This window comes from Triticum aestivum, chromosome 2B (assembly GCF_018294505.1).
Source record: "Triticum aestivum cultivar Chinese Spring chromosome 2B, IWGSC CS RefSeq v2.1, whole genome shotgun sequence".
Lineage (NCBI taxonomy): Eukaryota > Viridiplantae > Streptophyta > Magnoliopsida > Poales > Poaceae > Triticum > Triticum aestivum.
The window spans coordinates 230,906,511-230,930,254 of record NC_057798.1 but is presented as its reverse complement, the minus strand read 5'-3'; the positions used below and the strand labels follow the sequence as shown (position 1 = coordinate 230,930,254).

Here is a 23,744-nt window from a genome sequence, read left to right as displayed (position 1 = left end):
CTACGAGAAAACACAATTCATCATTTATCAAAATTACGATTTTCTTTGGACATAACCAAAACAAGAATTTGAACAGCAAGGAGGAGCACGAAGACGGGCGTGGGTGGTGGCGGGCATTGCGTCGGGGATTGACCCACTTCGGATTTGGTGGAGTGGCCTGGAGTGAGTTTTTTTCTTTTGCTTTTTTCTGTTTGGTGTACTGGTTCGCTCTGAATCTAACAGTACATTTGTCTTGTAGATTTCCATTTGTCCAAAACAAGAAGGAAACACTCCAATACTTAACAACTCATCTATTAGTACATCCAGAACAATTTCAATTTTCAGAACAAACTTCCATTGATGTGTTACACTATGAATCTGTATATAGGACATGATGGGTCTCAGGCTACTTTCGAAATAGGTTGCATCAGGGGAGAAATTACCTCTACCTCCTGCTTGGATAGAGGATACGTACTTCCAATACACGAACAACAGAACTGAAGTGGTTCTCGTCACCAGTCTGCAGTCGCTCCAGCCTCCCTCGTGCTGCATTCAGAGAGAAAATAAATTAGTGACAGAAAGGAGATTTAGAGAGGAAGAGAAACAGAGGAGGAGGGCATTATAATGAAGTGCAAGATCATTCTTTACTTGCAGCTGAGAAATGGACCAATGGTTAACTATAATGAAGTGCAGACATGGTGAAAAAGCAAACTCTGAACTATTACTTGCAGCTAAGAAAATGTTCAAAGAAAAATGAGATGGTGTCCTCACTGTGTGGGTGATCAATGGGTGAAGCACTGAGTGAAGATGGTGGTCGCAGTTCCACTTGGACTGCGGTCAGAGCTCGACTTGGATGCATGGATGCTGTAGCCGAAGAAACACCATGGAGCTTTTCTGAAAACAAACTCTGAACTTTTCTGGAGCTTTTTGTTGAGCTGAAGTACTTAAGCAAATACATGATGGCATCAAGAAAACAAGTGTCTAAATCATTTAGCAATAAAAGCGATGGTATGGAAAAATTGAATCAATGTTTTTCTCTCATTCCGATGGTACGGAAGAAACACCATATTTTTATGAAATCACATGAGTCCTGGTTTTTTGAACTCCTCCGGTGCTTACACATGAACTGAGCAATAAGCAACATAATATATTTTTTCTCTGAAGTTTATAGGGGATAAACACTTGAACTTATGAAATGACAGCACACCACGCACATCTGCTTCATACCTCTGTCTTGTTGCTCGATGTGGTACACTTGCCACCTACTCGTTGTCGCCGGTCATACCCTACACACATTAGTAACCAATTAAGCACGCACCACAACACACATAGGGTTGTATCTTCAGTACACTTTGAACTAATGATATAGTAGATTAGTAGCACAAGAAAACAATTCTGTAGTCACATCTTCACAATTCTATAGGTACACCCCAGGACTTTTGAACTGATGACATGGTTGTTTTGGGTAGGCTGGAGGTGGAACCTTACATCTCATTTCAATTGAGGTTCCATGTGACACTTGCTTCCCATTCAACGTTGCTTCCCATTTCATCAGTACTAGTACGACTCAATAATAAATTTAGAATTGTAGCAACCGTTAAGGAAACAATGTCGAGAGCCACCATTGACGAACCACCGCCAATGGGATCCTCGGGAACCCCGCTCATGGATGAGCAATAGCCGCAAGGAGGAGCCCCGCTCATGGATGAGCAGAAGATGCTCGTAAATGAACTTTTTGGGAGGATTTATATTCTTATGCGTGTACTGTTGTTTTTGCAGAGCGGACCTATGTTCTTATGTACTTTGAACACTAAAGTCACACAACACAAAAGCCAATGAACTTTTTTCATTTTTCTTTCACATTTTGAACCACTGAGCTTTTTTTAAGGTGAACTTATATTTTTCATGCACCTTCCCATTTTTCAGATCATACTATATTTCAAAGCCAGCTGTAACACATCTCAGTTATTTTGCATGAACTTTTTTAAGGAAAAGCTAGAAATATTTACAAAGTTTAGGAAAAGATTAAGGGAAATAAATTGTAGTGCCAATAGCGAATCCTCTTGGGAGTTTATATTTGAACTAGCTACAGTTTATTTTTTGAACTTACCTGGCAGTAATACATGAACTCTAGCACCCAATACAAGTATCATGCGACAATCTGTAAACAAAAAAAAAGATGTAGGTTAAAACAAAAGTTGAAATAGCAGACAAACTCGAAGAAGCTAGCATCAATGATCTTCTAACTGAAGCACCATAGGTTCCCAATTTAATACCACTACAGAGTACTACAACAATTCTGTCAAAATTAAGTACACAAAGAACCTCCACATCAATCCATCACAGGATCATCCATTTTACATTCCATCCCCAAATATGCATGGCAAGTTTCAGAGTTGGAAGCTCTCTAAATTAAGCCATCTAAAAACTAAGTGATACATATATGCAGGAACAAAACTAGCTCTAAATGAGCAAGAACAGAGTATCAAGAAGATTCATCAAATTCATACCAAAAATGCTGAAGAATGGAGAAAGTTGAGCTGGATCAGGAGGTGAAACACGGGTGTCCTGCACGCTTTGAGTGACCGACGTCGGAGCAAGAAGTTGGACTGATGACCAGGAGGGAAGGCTGGGCTGGCTGCTGGAGTAAGACAACAACCATGTACTACTGCTCGCGACGAACTCAACGTCCCTAATGCCACGGGGTTGGACTGAACACATCTCGACTGTGCAACAGAGATCTACCCTACTAATCAACATATACAAGTCTGTACATACAAAATTGGTTGAATATGATGAACATAACAAAATGGATGCTATTTTTCATATTTGAATTTCTACTAATTAGACTTGCGAAGGGGAAGTAGATGAACTGAAAAGCAGGAGCTATTGCAAATTTTCTATACAATGAACTACCGTACAATATAAAACAGATTTTTTTAACACGCACACTGCACTGATTCAGCTTTCCTTTTACGAACTGATGATAAAATACATGCTGGGCTGCTACACCAGCAGCAAATCCATGAATACATGACCTTTTTGGATAGCAATCTAACAAGTGTTATAGCAAAGCAGGAAACAAGCACACTTTTTAAACTACTCATGAACACGCATCAAGCTATAAGTACAAACTGCTTCTCATTCACTAAAACGTGAGCTAATTTTTAATAGAGATTCACAAAAACGGGTGATAGCAGTGAACCTGTAATGAAGAATTGAACTGAAGAAGAAATTTTTTGGAGGTAGAATACGACGTCGGAGATCAGGTGGACCGGCTACACCTCCTCATTTGGACTGATAGCTTTGGTGAAGTGGAGCTGACGGAGGCAGAGATCACGAGCAGCGCCGTGATTTGGCCGTTGTAGGGAATCCATCAGCAAGCACGCATCACAAAAGCAAATGTTCAAAGAAAAACGAGATGGCGTTCTTACTGTGTGGATGATCAACGGGCGCAGCGCTTGGTGAAGATGTTGGTCGCATTTTGACTTGGACTGCAGCCAGAGCTCGACTTGGACATATGATCATGATCTTTATGCTGCTGATCGATTGGTCTGATGGTACATGTGAATGCCAATAGATAAGCAAGCATGCTGCTATGAAGCTAACCTATTTTTATAAATTTATGGTTCAGATTCAGTATCTCCATTACCTATATGCAGAATCAACATTGTCCATGGTTTAGACTACTACTATTTTCTTGAGAAAACGCAAAAACCTTGTGTTTCAATAGTAATGCACAGCGTCTCCCTTATCAATTGTTCAGGTACCGTTTAGCAATTAAAAATCGAGGAGTTGCATGCCCATCAATTCAGAACTAAGATCACCAAATTTTTTGGGCCATAGCCCAAGTCTGATTGCACGGAAAAATCTCATCTAAACATGCAAGGGATGAAGGGAGCACAAGGTGCAGTACTATACAGAAGAAATGACTGAGACAAACTACTAGTTCTGATTTTTTTGCAAAGAAGTCATTCCATTTCAGCAGTCTTGCTGGATGAGCTACCCGAGAGATCAAGTTGAGCAACAGCAAGTTCTAGCAAGTTCGACTTGGTGAAGATGGTGCAGCGGCAAGTTCGACTCGGTGCCACAACTTTGCTGTCCTTGAAGTGTGCAGCGACTGGATGTGCTTACCTGGCTGGATGTGCCGGACAAGCTTATCTACTAGAAATGCAGGAAGCTCGAGCCTCTTTCGGCCCTGGGATGGCTCCCATGCCTGGGGTAACACCGTGCATCGGGGTGCAGGGAGAGGAGCAGCGCCAGAGTCCAGGTTGTAGCAGGCTATGCTCGCCAAAGCCCGGCCAAATCCGTGCGCGGGGAGCACTCGTGGCAGGATCTGCGCCTGGAGTAGCTCGGGGAGGGTGCTCGCCATGGATCCGCAGGGGCGGGCTGGCCGGCATCGTCGGAGGGAGACGGGTGTTGCGGGGGAAGGGAAACGGGTGGCGCGGGGAGAAAGGCGGTGGACGACGCGCGGGAGGAAGGCGGCGGCCGACGCGCGAGATGGAGGCGACGACCAGCATGGGGCACGGTGGTGGCGCACGCGAAGGAGGCGGCGGCAGGCGCGCGGGAGGGAGGCGGAGACCGGCGCGGAGGATGGCGGTGGCGCGCGGGAGGGGCTTGACGGCCGGCGCGAGGGAGGAAGTTGGCGACCGGTCCGAGGGATGGAGGCGAGGAGTGGGTTGGGGCCAGTTGCGGGAGGCAGGGGCGGGGCACGGGTGGATCCGTTGGTGGACAGTCACGGCGCCGCGGGCTCCCTCGCTCTGGCTGACGCGTCGCTCGCTCGCCCGCGATGACTGCCTCCGGTGGTAAGAGGCGGTTTAGGTTGGGGTGGGTCGGGCAGGGGACGTAGGCGGGTCGCGATGGTAACAGAATATTATTCTGTTAAGGTAGCACGGGCTTCAAATGTTTTTTATTTAAAATAAGGAGTCAAGAAATGATGCTTTTAAATTTTCCCAATTTACATGATCTTAGTGTGGTCATACTTTGTGGAATCATGTTCAGTACATGAAAAGCTTGGGAGATTAGGCTTGGGTAGGGGCATACCAACTGTTTAGTTGAATCAAGTAATAGATGTTTTTTTCTGGATATAATATTTCTTTTTCTTCCTCAATGCATTGTTCTAACTTTTTCCACAAAATATATTGAACCAACTACGCTAATCTGAAATAATATTTCTTTTTATACCTCAATGCATTGTTCTAACAAAACAAAATAAAGTTAGGAACTCAATAAAATTTAGCCATTTTTCATCTAGAATTGCTACTTTGCTAGTGATAAAGCTATCCTATGAATCCAATGCCATCAAGGTTGTATTAAGGTCTTCAGTCCCTTGTATAAGTAGCACATTTTTCACCGTTGGGAGAACGTAAGTAGCACAAGTCTGGAGCGGATGTACAAAGGAAAATGGCCAAGATAGTTCCTTGTATAAGAGAGTTCATACAGGGACGAATGTTACTGCATCACTGTGGCTAAGTCGTAGAGAGGTGCGGGCGACGCGGCATCAATGATGAGATGTTCCATTCGCTCGCCTCCTCTGTCACTGTGACCACCACTGATTCGGAATGCCGAACACTGTCGGTGTCAAAACCGACAAATCTCGGGTAGGGGGGCCCAAGCTATATGTCTGAGGACCGATGGTAACGATGGACAAAGAATAGAGTGTTTACCCGGGTTCGGGCCCTCTTAATGGAGGTAAAACCCTACTCCTTCTTGATTATATTTGAAGGGTATAGGGGTTACAAGAGTTGATCTACCACGAGATCGTATTGGCTAACCCTAGTTTGGTTAGCTTAGTAATGTTGTGATCCTGCCTCCGATCTAACCCTCCGGTTTATTTAGACACCAGAGGGGCTTAGGGTTGTACAAAGTCGGTCTAACAGAAAGGAAATAACATATCCGGACACCTAAACTTGCCATCCACGTATCTTGAGTCCCTACCGGACACGAGAGGTGATATTTTGTCTTGTATCTTGACGTCCCATCAGTCTGGCCCATGTCCAATAGACCGGACGCATGAGGACCCCCTAGTCCAGGACTCCCACAGTAGCCCCTGAACCAGTCTTCAATGAATATGTGTTCATCGCGCGGATTATCTTCGGCATTGCGAGGCGGGTTCCTTGAATAATACACATCAATTTTTGGCATTGCGAGGACGAGGAGGAGGAAGAGGGGGGAAGAAGTGGAGAGTGACTCCCCACTGAAGACGAGGAGGGAGAAGAAGGCAGCCTCCGAAAACCTGGAGGAAGAGATGCCAAAGAAGGGGAGGGTAATCCTCTCGGATAGTTCAGACTTAGAGTCTGAACACAGCCCCAGGAGGATCCAAAGGGAGAAGCCCCCGGCCGAAACATAAGTATCATAAACTTACGTGTTTAGGCATCGCTTAATCTGCCTCTGTTATATGAATCGAGTCTTTTCTTTGCTTTTCAGCCCTCCTCGCGAGATCCCAATACCCTCCTCTTCGGAGGGGAACTCTCTAGCACCTGAAGAGTGGAGAGTGACGGGCAATCGCATGCCTTCTCCCCCTGCCATGGAGGACGCCGAGGTGTTGTCTCAAAGGGCATCTCCAGGTCGAGGAGGAGCGGACGAGGCCATCCAGAAGGCGCTCAAGGATAACACCTCGGACGTTGTAGAGCGGGGCACAGTGACCCCCATGAACACCGAGGGTGGGGGGCCTCAGCAGTTCGGGCCCTCGCCGAACACCTTCCCGGAGACCAATACTGCTCCAGGTTCAGACCAACACCCCCCTTCGACATAGGGGGGAGGAGCAACAGCTCCATCGGCGGCCTATGTCAATCCGGAGGCCGCTAACACTCTGCAGGAGGAACTGCAATGTGCATCTATCATGGAGGAACACCACGCCCTGATGGGTGCGGTTATGGAAAAGGTTCGGTTCGCGAAGAGCGCGAACCGACCGAAGCCTTCAACAGCCTACTGACGGGCTTTGAGGTATGCGACGTAAGGCTCTATACAAGTTTTTTTGTATACATATATATAAGGTTGAACCCATGTATAGACAGTAGCCCCTGAGACTCTGTCCGGATTAGAACAATCCAGATGGAGGATCAAGAACAAAGTGATAACGTATCATACTATCTTGTTGGACATGCTTCTATGTTGGCGGCTACTGCCCAGGCCATAGAGGTTGTCGAGCTCAATCAGAAGCTTCGGCTATCCGATGAGGAACTTGACTGCATCAACAAGCGGTTTAAAGAAACCCAAGGTATGCGACACTACTACATACCCGAGAGTGATATGTGTGTTAATCTTTTAAACTAACTAAATGTTATGACTATACTCACAGTTGGGGCAGCTAAGGTCGAGTCCCTCAAGAGCGCCCTCGCCCAAGCCAAGAAGGAGGCGGAGGTGAGCAAGGCGGCCGCTGACAAAGCGGCCAAGGAGTTAGAGGTGGAGCAAACTGTCGGTGTCAAAACCGGCGGATCTCGGGTAAGGGGTCCCAAACTATGCGTCTAAGGCTAATGGTAACAGGGGGCGGGGGACACAATGTTTATCCAGGTTTGGACCCTCTCGATGGAGGTAATACCGTACTTCCTGCTTGATTGATGTTGATGATATGAGTATTACAAGAGTTGGTCTACCACGAGATCGTAGAGGCTAAATCCTAGAAGCTAGCCTATGATTATGATTGTCCTTGTCCTACGGACTAAACCCTCTGGTTTATATAGACACCGGAGGGGGCTAGGGTTAGACAGAGTTGGTTACAGAGAAGGAATCTTCATATCCTAACCGTCAAGCTTGCCTTCCATGCAAAGGAGAGTCCCATCCGGACACGGGACGGTGTCTTCTATCTTGTATCTTCATAGCCCAACAGTCCGGCATATGCATATAGTCTGGTTGTCCGAGGACCCCTTAATCCGGGATTCCCTGAGTAGCCCCTGAACCAGGCTTCAATGATGATGAGTCCGGCGTGCAGATTGTCTTCGGCATTGCAAGGCGGGCTCCTTCTCTGAATACTCCAAAGTAGATCTTGAACATAAGAATCATGTCCGGCTCTGCAAAACTAACTCCACATACCACTGTAGAGAGTATAATATCCCATGAGTCCAATCTGCTGACAACTCATAGCGTGACATCACGCCACGGCCCGGTCTTTATTCGAACCATTTTTATCCTGCCCCTCCGTATTTCGAGGCGCGGTTTCATTGTAACATCTTGTCAAAGCAGAGATCGTGTCCCCTTATCACGGGATTCTCATCAATGCGAGCATGGGTAACTCAACCGTGCCATCTGCATGGTGCTTGGCAAATAGGCGAATTTTAAGGCGATGGGGGAGGCGCATGACCTTGACTGTCTTTATAAGGGGATAAGGATCCCTCCTCATTCACCCATGCCTTCTCCTTCCTCTGCCCATTCATTCTTGAGCTCCAACGCCCAAGCTCTCACCTTCTCCGCTCGAAAACGCACTCCAATCATGTCCGGATCGGGAGCTGGAGGCAAGTGGATGACCTCCTCCGTCAAGAAGAAGGACATCAAGAAGCTCCGGGAGGCCGGGTACTTGTCCAAAGACATCGGTCATCGGCTTCCGGCCAAGGGGCAGATCATCCCTACCCCGGAGCCCCAAGAAAGGGTGGTGTTTCTCTCCCACTTCGTCCGCGGGCTGGGATTCCCCCTCCACCTGTTCGTCCGTGGACTGATGTTCTACTACTGTCTGGACTTCCATGACTTGTCCCCTAACTCCATCCTTAACATCTCAGCATTTATTGTCGTGTGCGAGGCCTTCCTCCGCCTCCCACCTCACTTCGGCCTATGGCTGAAGACCTTCAATGTGAAGCCAAATGTGGTGAGCGGCCAACAAGCGGAGTGTGGAGGCGCCATGGTGGGCAAGATGCCCAATGTCACCTAGACCGAAGGCTCCTTTGTGGAGACTGAAAAGGGGTGGCAATCGGGAAGGTTCTACATCACCGAGCCACGCATCACCAACTGGGCGGCGACCCCCGAATTCTGATCTGGAGTCCCCATGCGGCTCACCTCCTTGAAAGAGAAGGATTTTTCCTGGGGCTCAGTATAAGAACTGACTGGGCTCTAGACATGTGTCCAGAACATGATAAGCAAGAAAATCAAGCTTGTCAACGTGGTCCAGGTTATGCTCTTCCGCCGGATTCTTCCGTGCCAGAGCCGGACTTGTAATTTGTTGGAGTTCGACCCAGCCAAGCACCAGACGCTGCTGAAGCTATTCGATACGACACACGAAGACATCTGGAAGGTGCTCTTTAACGCCAGCGAGGTACCACCGCCCACGACCAAAGATCGCGGGCTTAGCGCAAACCGCCGGCCCAATCTGGTAAGTTCTTTTATGTTTCCAATGTATACCTTTTACCGATATATCTGCGGGAGGAACCTAAGCCTCCATGCCAATCTTTCAGGCCTGGGTAACAATAGCGGAGCAGATTAACTGTCCAGCTCCGCTACCCAAAGATACAGAAACGCCTCTTCTGATGAAGATGTTGTTTCCGGCACCTTATGAGGTGCCGGAGAAGAAAGACAAGAAGGCGGCCAAGGGGACCAGAGATGGTCTCCGACGCAAGGGTGCTTCGGACGTGACGTCCGAAAATGCCAAGACGCACTCCTACGCCGAGGATAACAAGGAGGAGGAGGAGAAAATCCGTTCCCCCTGTCGGTGTCAAAACCGGCGGATCTCGGGTAGGGGGTCCCTAACTGTGCGTCTAAGGCTATTGGTAATAGGAGACTGGGGACACGATGTTTACCCAGGTTCGGGCCCTCTCGATGGAGGTAATACCCTACTTCCTGCTTGATTGATCTTGATGATATGAGTATTATAAGAGTTGATCTACCACGAGATCAAAGAGGCTAAACCCTAGAAGCTAGCCTATGGTATGATTGTTGATGATGATCGTCCGTTCTACGGACTAAACCCTCCGGTTTATATAGACACCGGAGGGGGCTAGGGTTACACAGAGTCGGTTTACTGAGGAGGAGATCTACATCCGGATCCCCAAGCTTGCCTTCCACGCCAAGGAGAGTCCCATCTGGACACAGAACGAAGTCTTCTATCTTGTATCTTCATAGTCCAATAGTCCGGCCAAAGTATATAGTCGGGCTGTCCAGATACCCCCTTATCCAGGACTCCCTCAGTAGCCCCTGAACCAGGCTTCAATGATGATGAGTCCGGCGCATAGATTGTCTTAGGCATTGCGAGGCGGGTTCCATCTCCGAATACTCCAAGATAAATTCCGAACACAAGGACCATGTCCGGCTCTGCAAGATAACATTCCATATACCACCGTAGAGAGAATAATAATAACCCACGAATCCAATCTGCTGACAATTCTTCGAAGAGTGACATCACGCCACGGTCCGGTTTTTATTCGAACCATTCTTACAACTTGCTACCGCACACACCACGAGGCGGTTTCCTTGGCACGTCCTGTCAGAGCAGAGATCGTGTTCCCCTTATTGTGGGATTCTCATCAATACGAGTATGGGTAATCCAACCGTGCCTGTTGGCATGACCCCGTGTTTTTAGGCAAGTCCCGAACGACCACGTTCGGGGACGCTTGATATTCTTCCCCCTTTATAAAGGGGCCGAGGCCTATCCCTCTATCTCCACGCTCGCACATCTCGCGCCCTGAGTTCCAACACACAAAGCCTGAGCTTAAGCACCCCGGATCTTCGATCATGTCTGGATCTGACCATCAAGGCCGATGGATGGCCTCCTCCGTCACAGAGGAGGATATTGTGAAGCTCAGGGAGGCTGGGTATTTGACTGTCGATGTCAAGCACGGGCTTCCTGCGCCTGAACAGGTTATCCCCACTCCCAAGACCAACGAGAGCGTCGTATTTGTCTCCCACTTCCTCCAGGGCTTAGGTCTCACTCTTGATCCCTTTGTGAGGGGGCTCATGCACTACTACGGGCTAGATTTCCACGATCTAGCTCCGGATTCCATCCTCCACATCTCGTCATTTATTGTTGTGTGTGAACCCTTCCTTCACATTGCCCCCCACTTCGGCTTATGGCTCAAGACTTCCGATGTGAAGCCGAAGATAATTGAGGAGCGACACGCAGAGTGCGGAGGTGCCATAATAAGCTGGAACACTGATGCCCGGTGGCCCGAAGGCTCCTTCCCGGAGGTATCTGATTTATGGCAACGGAGGTGGTTCTATGTCACAGCTCCCCGAGGCTCAAAGTGGGCGGCCGCGCCTGCCTTCCGCTCGGGCCCTCCACCTCAACTGGCATCGTGGGACAATGTGGGACTAAACTGGGGGCCTGTGAACGATGTACCAATGCTTCAAAGCCGCATTTGAGAGCTCCTCGAGAGGAACGTTAGTCTCGTCAAAATAATCCAAGTAATGCTAGTCAGGCGGATCCTGTCGTGCAAACGCCAGCCTCTTCGGATGTGGGAATTCAATCCAGAAGGTCCACGGACCATTCAACACTTCTTTTGTATGACACCCGAAAGGATGTACAAGTTGTTTTTCGGACCACGAATAAAGTGTCCGGACACCACCGAGGATGCGGGCCTGAGCTGCAATCGCCTCGATACCCAAGTAAGTAACCCCATAATCGAACACCTCGCTTATATTTGTCATAGCATTGTTCTAAACACTGTCTACAACCAGGATTGTCTTAGAAAGGCTGAGAGGATCAGGTGTCCGGCCCCTCTTCCCGAAGGTTCGCCCGGCCCGACAATGGCCAAGATTCCCAAATGGACACTTAGTCGGGTGCCACCAGAGAAAGCTGAAGGGGAGAGCAGGGAGGCCAAGAGTGGGACTCACGCACTGTCGTGGTTCTAAGTCTGACAGTAGAATGGGGGGTAGGAACGGAGAGGCAAGATCCTAGCTATGGAGTAGTTGTACACACGAGTGTTTAACGAGTTCAGGCCCTTCTCTGAGGAAGTAATAGCCCTACGTCTCGGAGCCTGGAGGCGGTCGACTGGTTTATGTGTATATGAGTTACAGGGGTGCGAACCCTTTACATTGAGGAGAGGGGTGGCTTATATAGAGTTCGCCAGACCCCTCCGGCCCTCAGTGATGCAGGGTTTAAGGTATATTAAGATAGGGGGTTATAGGTAACGCCCTCATAAAGTGCCATGAAGACTATTAAAGCTACTTAATGATATATCGTTGCATGCTGAGTGACTTTAGGTCTCCTGGACGTCGAGTGGTTAGCTTCATGGTCGAGTGGCTATCTTCGTCGTCGAGTGTCCTTGAGTTCGTGGAGTGAAGTCCCTCTTGGTCGACTGAAAGGTAGCTTCGTCTAAGGATGTCCTTTGGTATGGTATCCTAGATAGGTCCATGACCCTACCCTAGGTACATAACATCATCATTAGCCCCCGAATGGATCGAGGTTTAAGTGAGGAAGGAGTTGATGATTTTCTCCGACCTATTTCCCGTGCTTTGATTATGTCGTATCCTGGATCGGCGATTTTTCTTTCGGCGTTGGCGTTAACTTTTACTTCAGTCGCCTTGATCCATTCTTGTCTTCTATTGAGTGAACTTTTGAACTTTAGTGAACTTCCGAGCGACGGATCACAGGAAAGATATCGTCTGACAGATTGATCTGCTGTTAGCGGATTTTGCGGGATCCGAATTTTGGGAAGCGCGTGAAGCGGGGCGGATCGCGGTACTCGGATGGGATAAGGCGTGGACGCCTTGATTTCCGTGTCGCCTTTTTCGCCATGTATCGTGCGTGCGCGACTGTTTCGGGATGTGATAGGACCGCCCGGACCCACTCGTTAGCCACTCGGAAGCGCCCTTATATAAAGCATCGGGCGAGGGTTTTTTGAATAGTGCCTTCCCATTCTTCTCTCCGCCCTCTTTGCCTCCGCCCACTGCGCCTGCTCTTGCCTCCGCCTATCCACTCCTCGCGTGCTTCGCCGGCGACAATGGTGAAGGAGAAGACGGCGGCCTTAGAGCGCGCGAAGAAGGCGACGGCGACGGGGAAAGCAAAGGGGAGACCGTCCAGTCGGGGCGGATCTTCGTCAAGGTCCCGCCTGCCAAAAGGTTGGGTCCAAGGGGATTGGATCCGCTCGACCATCACCGAGACAGATCTCAATGACCTGGCCAATGAGGGACTGATCCCCCACGGGTCAGCAAGGCTTCCGGGGACCGAGTGTCAACTGCAGCCGCAGGAGGGTGAGTGCGTTCTCCTAGCCACTCATATAGACCGTGGCTTTTCTCTGCCGCCGAGTGTTTTCTTCCGAGGGTTTCTGAATTTCTTTGGGGCGCAACTCCACCATTTCACCCCCAATTCCATCGGCTATCTTGCTGCCTTTGTGTCCATGTGCGAGAACTTCCTGGGTTGTCGACCACACTGGGGTCTCTTTAAGCACATATTCACCTGTCGCTCACAGACAGTGAAAAAGGCGAGTCCAGACGATGAGAGGAGTAAGGTTATCCAGATGTGCGGTGGTCTTGGGATTCAGATGAGGAATAAGAGTACTTTCCTGGCCATGACCCTTCCTGAGTCGGTCAGAGGGTGGAAGTCGACTTGGTTCTACTACCAAGACGAGTCGACGCCGGGGCAGTCGACTGGTCTCCCTCCGTTCTCCATGGACCAAGTGGACAAACCCTCTTCTCTGAAGGTGCTTCCTGAGGAGAAAGCTTAGGTGAAAATGTTGATGGAGTGCGTAGTCCAACTTGTTAGGGACGGAGTGACGGGTATGGATCTTCTGGAGGTCTTCCTTAGACGGTGCATCCAACCGCTTCAGTACCGAGGCCACCCGATGTGGCTGTACTGTGGTACCGAAGACACCACTCGGGTCCATCCAGAAGCGGTCAACGACGCCACACTGGAGAGGTGGGTGGCAGCCATCACAGGGAATAAGGACAACCCTCGAGGGGCTAGGAGGATCCCACCACTCGACTGTACCTATACACCGGACACGGTATGACCACTTATCTCCAATTGTAATCTTCCTGTATTCATTCTGCTTTGCTGTGAATTGGTCGATTGATCTTTGTTTTGTTTTGTTGTCTGATAGGCCACCACCGAGTTATACTCGATGCCCAATGGAGCGCAGATGCCGACTGAAGAGGAGGAAGGAAGTGGGGGCGAAAGCCCGGAGGAGTGGGATTCAGATGCTGACGACAATGACGAGGGTGATGACTCTGATACGGAGGAAGAGGAGGAGGAGGAGGAGGAGGAAGTTGCATGCCACGCCCAATATGCGACCCTATCCAAAAGGAACTCGAAGGTCCCACCAAGGATAGACCCGCATATTGAAACGCTTTTGCAAGGTGGATATCATTACATCAACATTACATAATAGATGGGGATACATACATAAGGCATACAATGCCACACGAATACAACATCACCATACATTAGTTCATCATCCGACTACGAATGGGACACAAACAGAAACTCAAACGACATCCACCCTGCTAGCCCAGGCTGCCGGCCTGGAACCTATCCCCTGATCAAAGAAGAAGCAAAAGAAGAACTCAACGCAAGCAAGCATCGCTCTCGCGTCATGATCATCGCATGAACCTGTACCTACAACTGTTGTTGTAGTAATCTATGAGCCACGAGGACTCAGCAATCCCATTACCATGGGTATCAAGACTAGCAAATCATTAAAGGGAAAGGAAGTGGTAAAGTGGTGAGGCTGCAGCAGCGACTAAGCATATATGGTGGCTAACATACACAAATAAGAGCGATAAGAGAGCAAGTGGAACGGTCGTCAACTAGCAATGATCAAGAAGTGATCCTGAACTCCTACTTACGTCAAACATAACCCAGAAACCGTGTTCACTTCCCGGACTCCGCCGAGAAGAGACCATCACGGCTACACATGCGGTTGATGCATTTTAATTCGGATCTGGTGTCAAGTTATCTACAACTGGACATTAACAAATTCCCATCTGCCTATAACCACAGCCACGGCTTTCGAAAGATTATACCCTGCAGGGGTGTCCCAACTTAGCCCATGACAAGCTCTCGCGATCAACGAAGGAATAGACCTTCTCCCAGGAAGATCCGATCAGACTCGGAATCCCGGTTTACAAGACATTTCGACAATGGTAAAACAAGACCAGCAAAGCCTCCCGCTGTGCCGACAAATCCCGATAGGAGCTGCACATATCTCGTTCTCAGGGCACACCGGATGAGCCAGACGTCGGGTTGGCATAGGCCCTGGTTGCCCAGGGGGCGCCGGACATCACTCAGTTTGGACCAACACTTAGACAAGCACTGGCCCCGGGGGGGTAAAATAAAGATGACCCTCGGGATGTGCGACTCCCAAGGGAAAAAGGGCTAGGTGAGGCAAATGGTAAAACCAATGTTGGGCCTTGCTGGAGGAGTTTTATTCAAAGCGAACTGTCAAGGGGGTCCCATAAATCACCTGACCGCGTAAGGAACGCAAAATCCGGGAACATAACACCGGTATGACAGAAACTAGGGCGGCAAGAGTGGAACAAAACACTAGGCAAAAGGCCAAGTCTTCCACCCTTTACCAAGTATATAGATGCATTAATAATATAATAGATATTGTGATATCCCAACCAAAATCCTGTCCACCATGGAGAAATCTTCAACTTCACCTGCAACTAGCAACACTATAAGATGGCTGACCAAAGCGGTAACATAGCCAAGCAACGGTTTGCATAGGAAAGGTGTCAAAGGTTAGAGGTTCATGGCAATTTGGGAGGCTTGATGAGCAAAAGATAGGTAACGCAGCATAGCGATAGAACGAAGCAACTAGCATAGCAATGATAGTAGTGAGATCCAGGGTAGCGGTCATCTTGCCTGAAATCCCGCAAGGAAGAAGAACGAGTCCATGAAGAAGACGAACGGACGTAGTCGAACGAATCCTCACAAACACAACATTACCGGAACTAAGAAGCAACACCAGAAAGAAACAAACAACATGGTAAATGCACAAGCATAAACATGGCATGATGCACAATCAAGTATGATGCATGTCCGGTTTAAAGAGTCATGGCATGGCAAAGTGCAACCAACAACACTACAAATTAAGTGGAGCTCAATATGCAACGAGTTGCATATTGACGAAACACCACATGCAATTATTTAGTTTGATCTCGGTTATGTACCCAACAATATTAAATGTTATAAAACATGGCAAGGGGTGAAGCATATGAAAAACTACCTATCTAGACAAGTTTAAATGAGGCCGGAACAACAAACAACAATTCTGGAAAATCCCCATGTGCATATTTTAGATTCGGTACTGTTCTGCCCTAAACCATATTTTAATGTTGTTAAACATGCAAGATGAGTGCACCAAGTTAATCTAGGCATTTTTCCACCCCATTTACATATAAAGTTTATTAAATTCGGAGCTACGGTTATTTAGTTATGAAATAAAGCATTTTAACATGGCATATTAGCATCAATTTAAACATTTTAAACATGGATGAAAATGGCATATTATTAATCTACACAATTTTCTGAGCATTTTACATATATAAATTATTTTAATTCGATGCACGGTTAATTAGTTATTACATGCATCAGGTTCAAGGGTTTTTCTGCAAAACTGGTAATTCTACGGATAAATGGAAAAAACGCAGATCTGTAAAAAAAACATATGCGGGCCGCATCTGGAACAGGTGCCGAACAGGGCAGGCACTGGGGGGTGGCTCACCATGGCCACTGGGCCGGATCTGGAGAGGAAACGAGGCAGGCCGGATCTGGCTTGGGCCGGCTGGGCCTTGGCCGGACGGAGGGGAGGCTGCAGGAGGGCGCGCTGGGCATGGAGGCCGCTGGCAGCCCACACGGAGGGGAGGCCGATCGTCGTCCTCCGCACGAAGCAGGACGGCGGTGGCGGCTTTGGCGCGTCTCCGGCGGGGCTCACGGAGTAGGGACGAGGTTGGAGACGGGCGAGGGAGGCCGGAACGGGTCGGCGGCGCGCGGATCCGGCCATCCCCTAGCCGGATCTGACCGGAGACGGGGTCGGCAGAGGGTTTGGGCGCAGGGGCGCGGAGATCCGGCGACGGCGAACGGCGGCAACCTGCGAGGGAGAGAGGCCATGAGGGAGGAGGAGAGGAAGGAGAAAAAGGACGGGAGGCATGCGGCGCTGGCCTGGACGGCGGAGACGGCGGCTGACGCTGGCGGGCGCGGGAGCGGGGCGACGTGCAGGGAGGCGCGGGAGCTCGGGGCTGGAGCTCCTACGGTGGCGGCGGCACGATGGGCTCGTCCGGGCCTAGATGGGCTCGGACGGGCCGCGAATGGGCTAGGGGGGGGCTGCGGCGGCGCTGGGAGGCCAGGGGGCGCGGGGGCGACGTGGCGACACCCGGTTGGTCGGGGCGCCGGCGCTGGCGGCGGCTGGCGAATGGCTGAGCGCCAAGTGGTGCCTGTGAGGTGGCCGACGGCGGATCTGGAGGGGGAAGGCGGCGGCGCGGGTCTCGAGGAGGGGGGATTGGCTGCTGCCAAAAATGGAAGGGTGGCTTCCTTTTATAGGAAAAGGAGGCTAGGGTTGGGGGTTTTGCTCCGCTCGGAGACGTTAGATCGCCATCGGACGGCTCTGGATCGGAGGGGGGTCTAGTAGAGGGGTTTTTGGGCTGTGAACAGGAGTTGGGTTGCCAAAGAGAAGAGAGAGAGAGGCCCGGCGACAGTTCCGGAGACCGAAACATCCGGCGAAAATACCGACAACAGTACCGCTATAAGTCTAACGGTTGGGCAGTCAAACGGACTCCGAATGTGACGAAATTTGGCAGGCGGCCTCTCTACACTATAATAAGACCGCTCGACAAGTTTCATCCCATTCCGAGAACATTTTTATGCCGCTTATAAAATAATATTTCGGAGGTGCCGCGGGCGCGTGTGAGAGTGTCGGGGCTCGGAATGGACAACGGAGAGAACCGGTGGAACCCGAACGGATGCAAGTTTTATAAAAACGATGCCGATGCAATGCGCATGATGCTATGAGATGAGATGCATAACAAGAACAAAATGCAAAACAACAGACAAAACCCAAGCACGGAGGAAATATCATATCGCATCTCTGTAAAAGGCAAGAGTTGGAGTTACGAATATGGAAAGTTGTATCCGGGGCATTACAACACTCCACCACTACGAGAGGATCTCGTCCCGAGATCTAGGATGGCACCGGAGGGAAAAGGAAGAGGAAGATAAGCGGTAAAACTAAGTTGCTTCTTCGACAAACGAGTGAAACCATGAACCTTGAGAGGTTGAAAAGTTGAAAGAAGGAACACAACGGAGTTGACACAATTGAGAGCACTGTGGTAGAGAATAGAAAGAAGGAACACCATGTGAACCTTGGAGGTTGCAAATCTATGAATAACGAGTACAATGGACAAGAAGAAATTGGAACCACTCTAGTTGAAACGAGATAAGAATGAATAAGAATGATATAATTTTGACAGCACTCCGACTGTAAATGGAATAAATTGAACATGAACTTGACAAGATGAGAGGATACTTGATGAAATCAACAACACACTGCCTCCGGAACTATTGAAAGAATGGCATAAAGAGTGAGAAGGATTTCACACAGCACTTAGGTTGAAAAGAGAGGCAAAACTTGATAAGATGAAAGAACTTGAAGAGATGACACAGCACTCTGGTTAAATGGATAAGAAAGAAAAGAACACAATCCTCACAATTCGAGATGATGAGTGAAAAGAGCAACATCACAATGCCTCCGGGAGAAAGAATAGAAGATAGATCATTGGAATAACATAATGGAGGAGAAAATGCCAACTTCTGCCACAAGTGAGCTTGGAAAGCACCCTTGCAAAGAAGAATTGAACGGAGTTGTTGAAAAATCAACAACGAAAGGCACAAGCTTGTTGTGGGCTTATGGCAAGCATCTCAAAATGATGAGGTGACAACCGGCCACTGACGAAAAACAATTGATTGCTTGAGATCACCGAAGAGATGAAAAAAACCTCTTTCACCGAGAAGGATATGGAGAAACCTTGGATCATTGATAAGCACCACAAATAGCAACATCCCCAATGGAAGGCTTTAGGTGAAATCTGACACAAGATAAATCCAAGGAAGAAAATGATGGGTTTAAAATACCTCATTCTTGACAACATGTGAATCATGAAACACGAACTCAAATTGTCAAGAATGACATATCACCACCTCTATTGATAAGGTAGAACGAATTGCACTTCGGATGCAAGATGAAGAATGCTTGAACTTTTGAAAACAAAACATGTGTTTATCACCATGTTTAATTTTGAGTATAGATTGGCGGATCATAACTTCGAGAGGAATCTTGAAGAACAAAATGAGAATGAAAGAAATCCTTGATGAACCATCATGTAGAACTTCCATGAAGAACTCCGGTAATAAAAGGATGATAGAAAGAAAGAGAAGTTGGAAACACAAGGTGAAGCCTTGCAATGATTTAGATGGAGCTTTGCGATGATATAACCGAGAGAACTTGGAACTCCGAAAAGAAAAGATGAATACTAGAACCGAGAATTACTTCATCATGAACAATCTCTGGAAGAAGGAATTAATCACTTGGATGAAACAAGAATAAGAATTATGGTATGCGTATCCTTCACCAATTTAAATTGATGACAAGCAATGGATTTGGCATACTACTTATTCCCGTAGAAAGGATTAAAAGAGATATAGCGCAAACTTGAGAAGGTATTGATGGAACCACCGCTGGGATTTGTTAACAATGAATGAATTGATAAATTGATACGATAACGAAGAAAGTGAAATCTTGAACGAACCATCGAAAGAATTGAAAACGAACGAAGTAAAGGGGGTGAATCACCGGTAAGAATTAGAGAATGAATGAAGATACTTGAGGGAATTTGATACAAGAGAACGAAGAGATCACGAGCTGATTAGAGGATATTTGAACGATTCACCGGTAAGATTTGGAGAAAGATAGCTACACGCTGAGAATGAAGAATTATGACATGATGGCCTTCGGAGGAAAGAAATGGAAACAACTCATGAAATGCTCCGGATGGGTGAAAAGAATTCTCACATTCGAAAACAATTATGAGAGGATGGCAATAATGCTAGAACCATGAATCTTGAAGAGAATGGAGCAAGATTTAAGAGAAACTCTTCTTCGATCTTCACATGTTGAGAATGATGATGAGAACCACCATGACAATTGTTGAGATACTCTGGAACAAAGAAGAATAGAAATGATGAACCAACGATGAAAATATTCTGAAAGCGATCTAGGATAAGGAATATGACTGATGAAAATTCATTCTTACGTCAAACTCTGAAAAGAATTTGGGAATGGCTCCGGGAAAATTAGAAGAGTCAGGTAAGATCCTGGGAAAAGACCTGTGGGTTATGGGCCCACTAAAAAGAAAACACCGTTGGAAATGATTTTAAAGAGAGATTGCACCGGTTGAATTAAATATCTTGAATGAGATAACAACCTTGAAATATCTTGAACGGATTGAGAATGGAAACATAAGTCTTGTGAGATATCTTCAGCTCTCTGGATAAGAATAGAGAGAGGTGAGTGATTGAGAGGTGCACCGGCATGAGAAAGCATTTGACACGAGGAAAGGAATATGATCAACACTGAAATCTTGAAATTAATCCACCGGAGAAGAATACGAGAATGAAGAATGACGAACTTGAAGCTCGTGAGCAACTTCACGAGGGATCGCCGGATCAGAACATTGATTGAAAAGAGTGAAGAGACTTCACATGAATAAATGGATACTTGATTAAAATAAATGAGTCCTTGAAGAAAAGGGTGGGAGGGCGGGAAAACAAAGGCAACTTGGGATGAACGAAACAAACACCGTTGAGAAAACTTATAATTGATCTCGCAAATATTGAAATGATTGGATCCACTTGAAGAGAAGCACACCGGTTGGAAAGAATTGACATGACAATCTCGATGATCAAAAGGATTAGCACTCCCATAGAAATATGAGAACACCATTTAAGAAAGGTATGGATTCAACATTTGACTCGAAGCAACTCGAATACCACAAATAAAACAAAACAAAGGATTTGGCTTGCAGAATAAGCCGGAACAAACATATGATAGAGATTTCATCCGAAGTTTTCGTGGTGGGGCCCACACGGGCTCGAGTGTACATCACCATCATGTACAAGGCAGTGCACATGACATACGAAGTGTCCCCGAACCAGCATAGCCAAGGGTTCTTTAAGACACAACGAGACCACTGTAAAAACGACCGTGGAAAGGCGGACCACTAGACGTCGAACCCCAATCTCATATCATGCATCTGTCGGAAAGATATTCTATGAGATACTTGAATTCCCACCTATAAACTCCCGAAACTTTCTGGTTATGCAATCTGGTGTTGGGGATACAGGGGAAGCAATATATCTCACCCAAACTAACAATTCCTACATCCAGCTGTATCCATCCGTCAACACATAACCAAGAAAACTCCGGAAATCGTGTACCTCAACCTTCGAAAAGCATCCGTTATACGAGTTATGGCAATACTCCCGAACTCCCGAGTACTGGTGACGTCGAGGTTATCTCACCAACAACTGCATAAAAGAGATTTTCGATGTCGGCAAAACTCAGGTATTCTAGAACTGCAATGATAAAATTGTGATGACAACACCTCGGAGCTCAACTCCCCGGGTCAAAGCCACATAAATAGACAGGAGGCACCAAGAACAATGTTCTCGTCACAAAACCATCGGAACGATTCCAAGATACCCGCGTGATCCTAAAAAAAATTTAGTGAAATTTGAGAAGAGGACAGTCAAAACATCTACGTCAGGAGTCCTCACCAGAGCGACGAAGGGGGCTGAGGAGTAAAAAGAATTCCTACTCTCCGATATATATAATCCTAAGACTCAAAATAGTTTTCTTCTAGACTCAACAACGGCCAACAATCAAGGGGGCTCCTAAGGTCGGTCGAGGCTCTGATACTAACTTGCCACGCCCAATATGCGACCCTATCCAAAAGGAACTCGAAGGTCCCACCAAGGATAGACCCGCATATTGAAACGCTTTTGCAAGGTGGATATCATTACATCAACATTACATAATAGATGGGGATACATACATAAGGCATACAATGCCACACGAATACAACATCACAATACATTAGATCATCATCCGACTACGGATGGAACACAAACAGAAACTCAAACGACATCCACCCTGCTAGCCCAGGCTGCCGACCTGGAACCTATCCCCTGATCGAAGAAGAAGCAGAAGAAGAACTCAACGCAAGCAAGCATCGCTCTCGCGTCATGATCATCGCATAACCTGTACCTGCAACTGTTGTTGTAGTAATCTGTGAGCCACGAGGACTCAGCAATCCCATTACCATGGGTATCAAGACTAGCAAAGCTTAAAGGGAAAGGAAGGGGTAAAGTGGTGAGGCTGCAGCAGCGACTAAGCATATATGGTGGCTAACATACGCAAATAAGAGCGAGAAGAGAGCAAGCGGAACGGTCGTGAACTAGCAATGATCAAGAAGTGATCCTGAACTCCTACTTACGTCAAACATAACCCAGAAACCGTGTTCACTTCCCGGACTCCGCCGAGAAGAGACCATCACGGCTACACACGCGGTTGATGCGTTTTAATTCGGATCTGGTGTCAAGTTATCTACAACCGGACATTAACAAATTCCCATCTGCCTATAACCGCAGGCACGGCTTTCGAAAGATTATACCCTGCAGGGGTGTCCCAACTTAGCCCATGACAAGCTCTCGCGATCAACGAAGGAATAGACCTTCTCCCAGGAAGACCCGATCAGACTCGGAATCCCGGTTTACAAGACATTTCGACAATGGTAAAACAAGACCAGCAAAGCCGCCCGATGTGCCGACAAATCCCGATAGGAGCTGCACATATCTCGTTCTCAGGGCACACCGGATGAGCCAGACGTCGGGTTGGCATAGACCCTGGTTGCCCAGGGGGCGCCGGACATCGCTCGGTTTGGACCAACACTTAGACAAGCACTGGCCCGGGGGGGCTAAAATAAAGATGACCCTCGGGATGCGCGACTCCCAAGGGAAAAAGGGCTAGGTGAGGCAAATGGTAAAACCAATGTTGGGCCTTGCTGGAGGAGTTTTATTCAAAGCGAACTGTCAAGGGGGTCCCATAAATCACCCGACCGCGTAAGGAACGCAAAATCCGGGAACATAACACCGGTATGACGGAAACTAGGGCGGCAAGAGTGGAACAAAACACTAGGCAAAAGGCCGAGTCTTCCACCCTTTACCAAGTATATAGATGCATTAATAATATAAGAGATATTGTGATATCCCAACCAAAATCCTGTCCACCATGGAGCAATCTTCAACTTCACCTGCAACTAGCAACGCTATAAGAGGGGCTGAGCAAAGCGGTAACATAGCCAAGCAACGGTTTGCATAGGAAAGGTGTCAAAGGTTAGAGGTTCATGGCAATTTGGGAGGCTTGATGAGCAAAGATAGGTAACGCAGCATAGCGATAGAACGAAGCAACTAGCATAGCAATGATAGTAGTGAGATCCAGGGTAGCGGTCATCTTGCCTGAAATCCCGCAAGGAAGAAGAACGAGTCCATGAAGAAGACGAACGGACGTAGTCGAACGAACCCTCACGAACGCAACATTACCGGAACTAAGAAGCAACACCAGAAAGAAACAAACAACATGGTAAATGCACAAGCATAAACATGGCATGATGCACAATCAAGTATGATGCATGTCCGGTTTAAAGAGGCATGGCATGGCAAAGTGCAACCAAACAATACTACAAATTAAGTGGAGCTCAATATGCAACGAGTTGCATATTGACGAAACACCACATGCAATTATTTAGTTTGATCTCGGTTATGTACCCAACAATATTAAATGTTATTAAACATG

At 47.6% G+C, this 23,744-nt stretch overlaps 1 protein-coding gene across 5 annotated transcripts; it reads right to left on the bottom strand.

The window, feature by feature from the left end:
* Positions 1–317: 317 nt before the first annotated feature.
* LOC123044520 (uncharacterized) lies at positions 318–4,751 on the bottom strand. Of its 5 annotated transcripts, XM_044467270.1 has the most exons (7): positions 4,114–4,751; positions 3,414–3,533; positions 2,490–3,299; positions 2,090–2,140; positions 1,207–1,265; positions 751–922; positions 318–525 (listed from the first exon to the last, which is right to left on the bottom strand). In XM_044467270.1, exons 3-7 carry the CDS (start codon positions 2,737–2,739, stop codon positions 425–427), a joined length of 633 nt encoding a protein of 210 aa, XP_044323205.1. In that variant the 5' UTR covers positions 2,740–3,299; positions 3,414–3,533; positions 4,114–4,751; the 3' UTR covers positions 318–424. The 5 variants fall into 5 exon arrangements, 2 of the variants coding, with proteins under 2 accessions (XP_044323205.1, XP_044323206.1); XR_006420161.1 differs by having other exon boundaries at positions 751–914; positions 3,414–4,751; XR_006420162.1 differs by having other exon boundaries at positions 751–873; positions 3,414–4,751.
* Between the last annotated feature and the right edge of the window lie 18,993 nt (positions 4,752–23,744).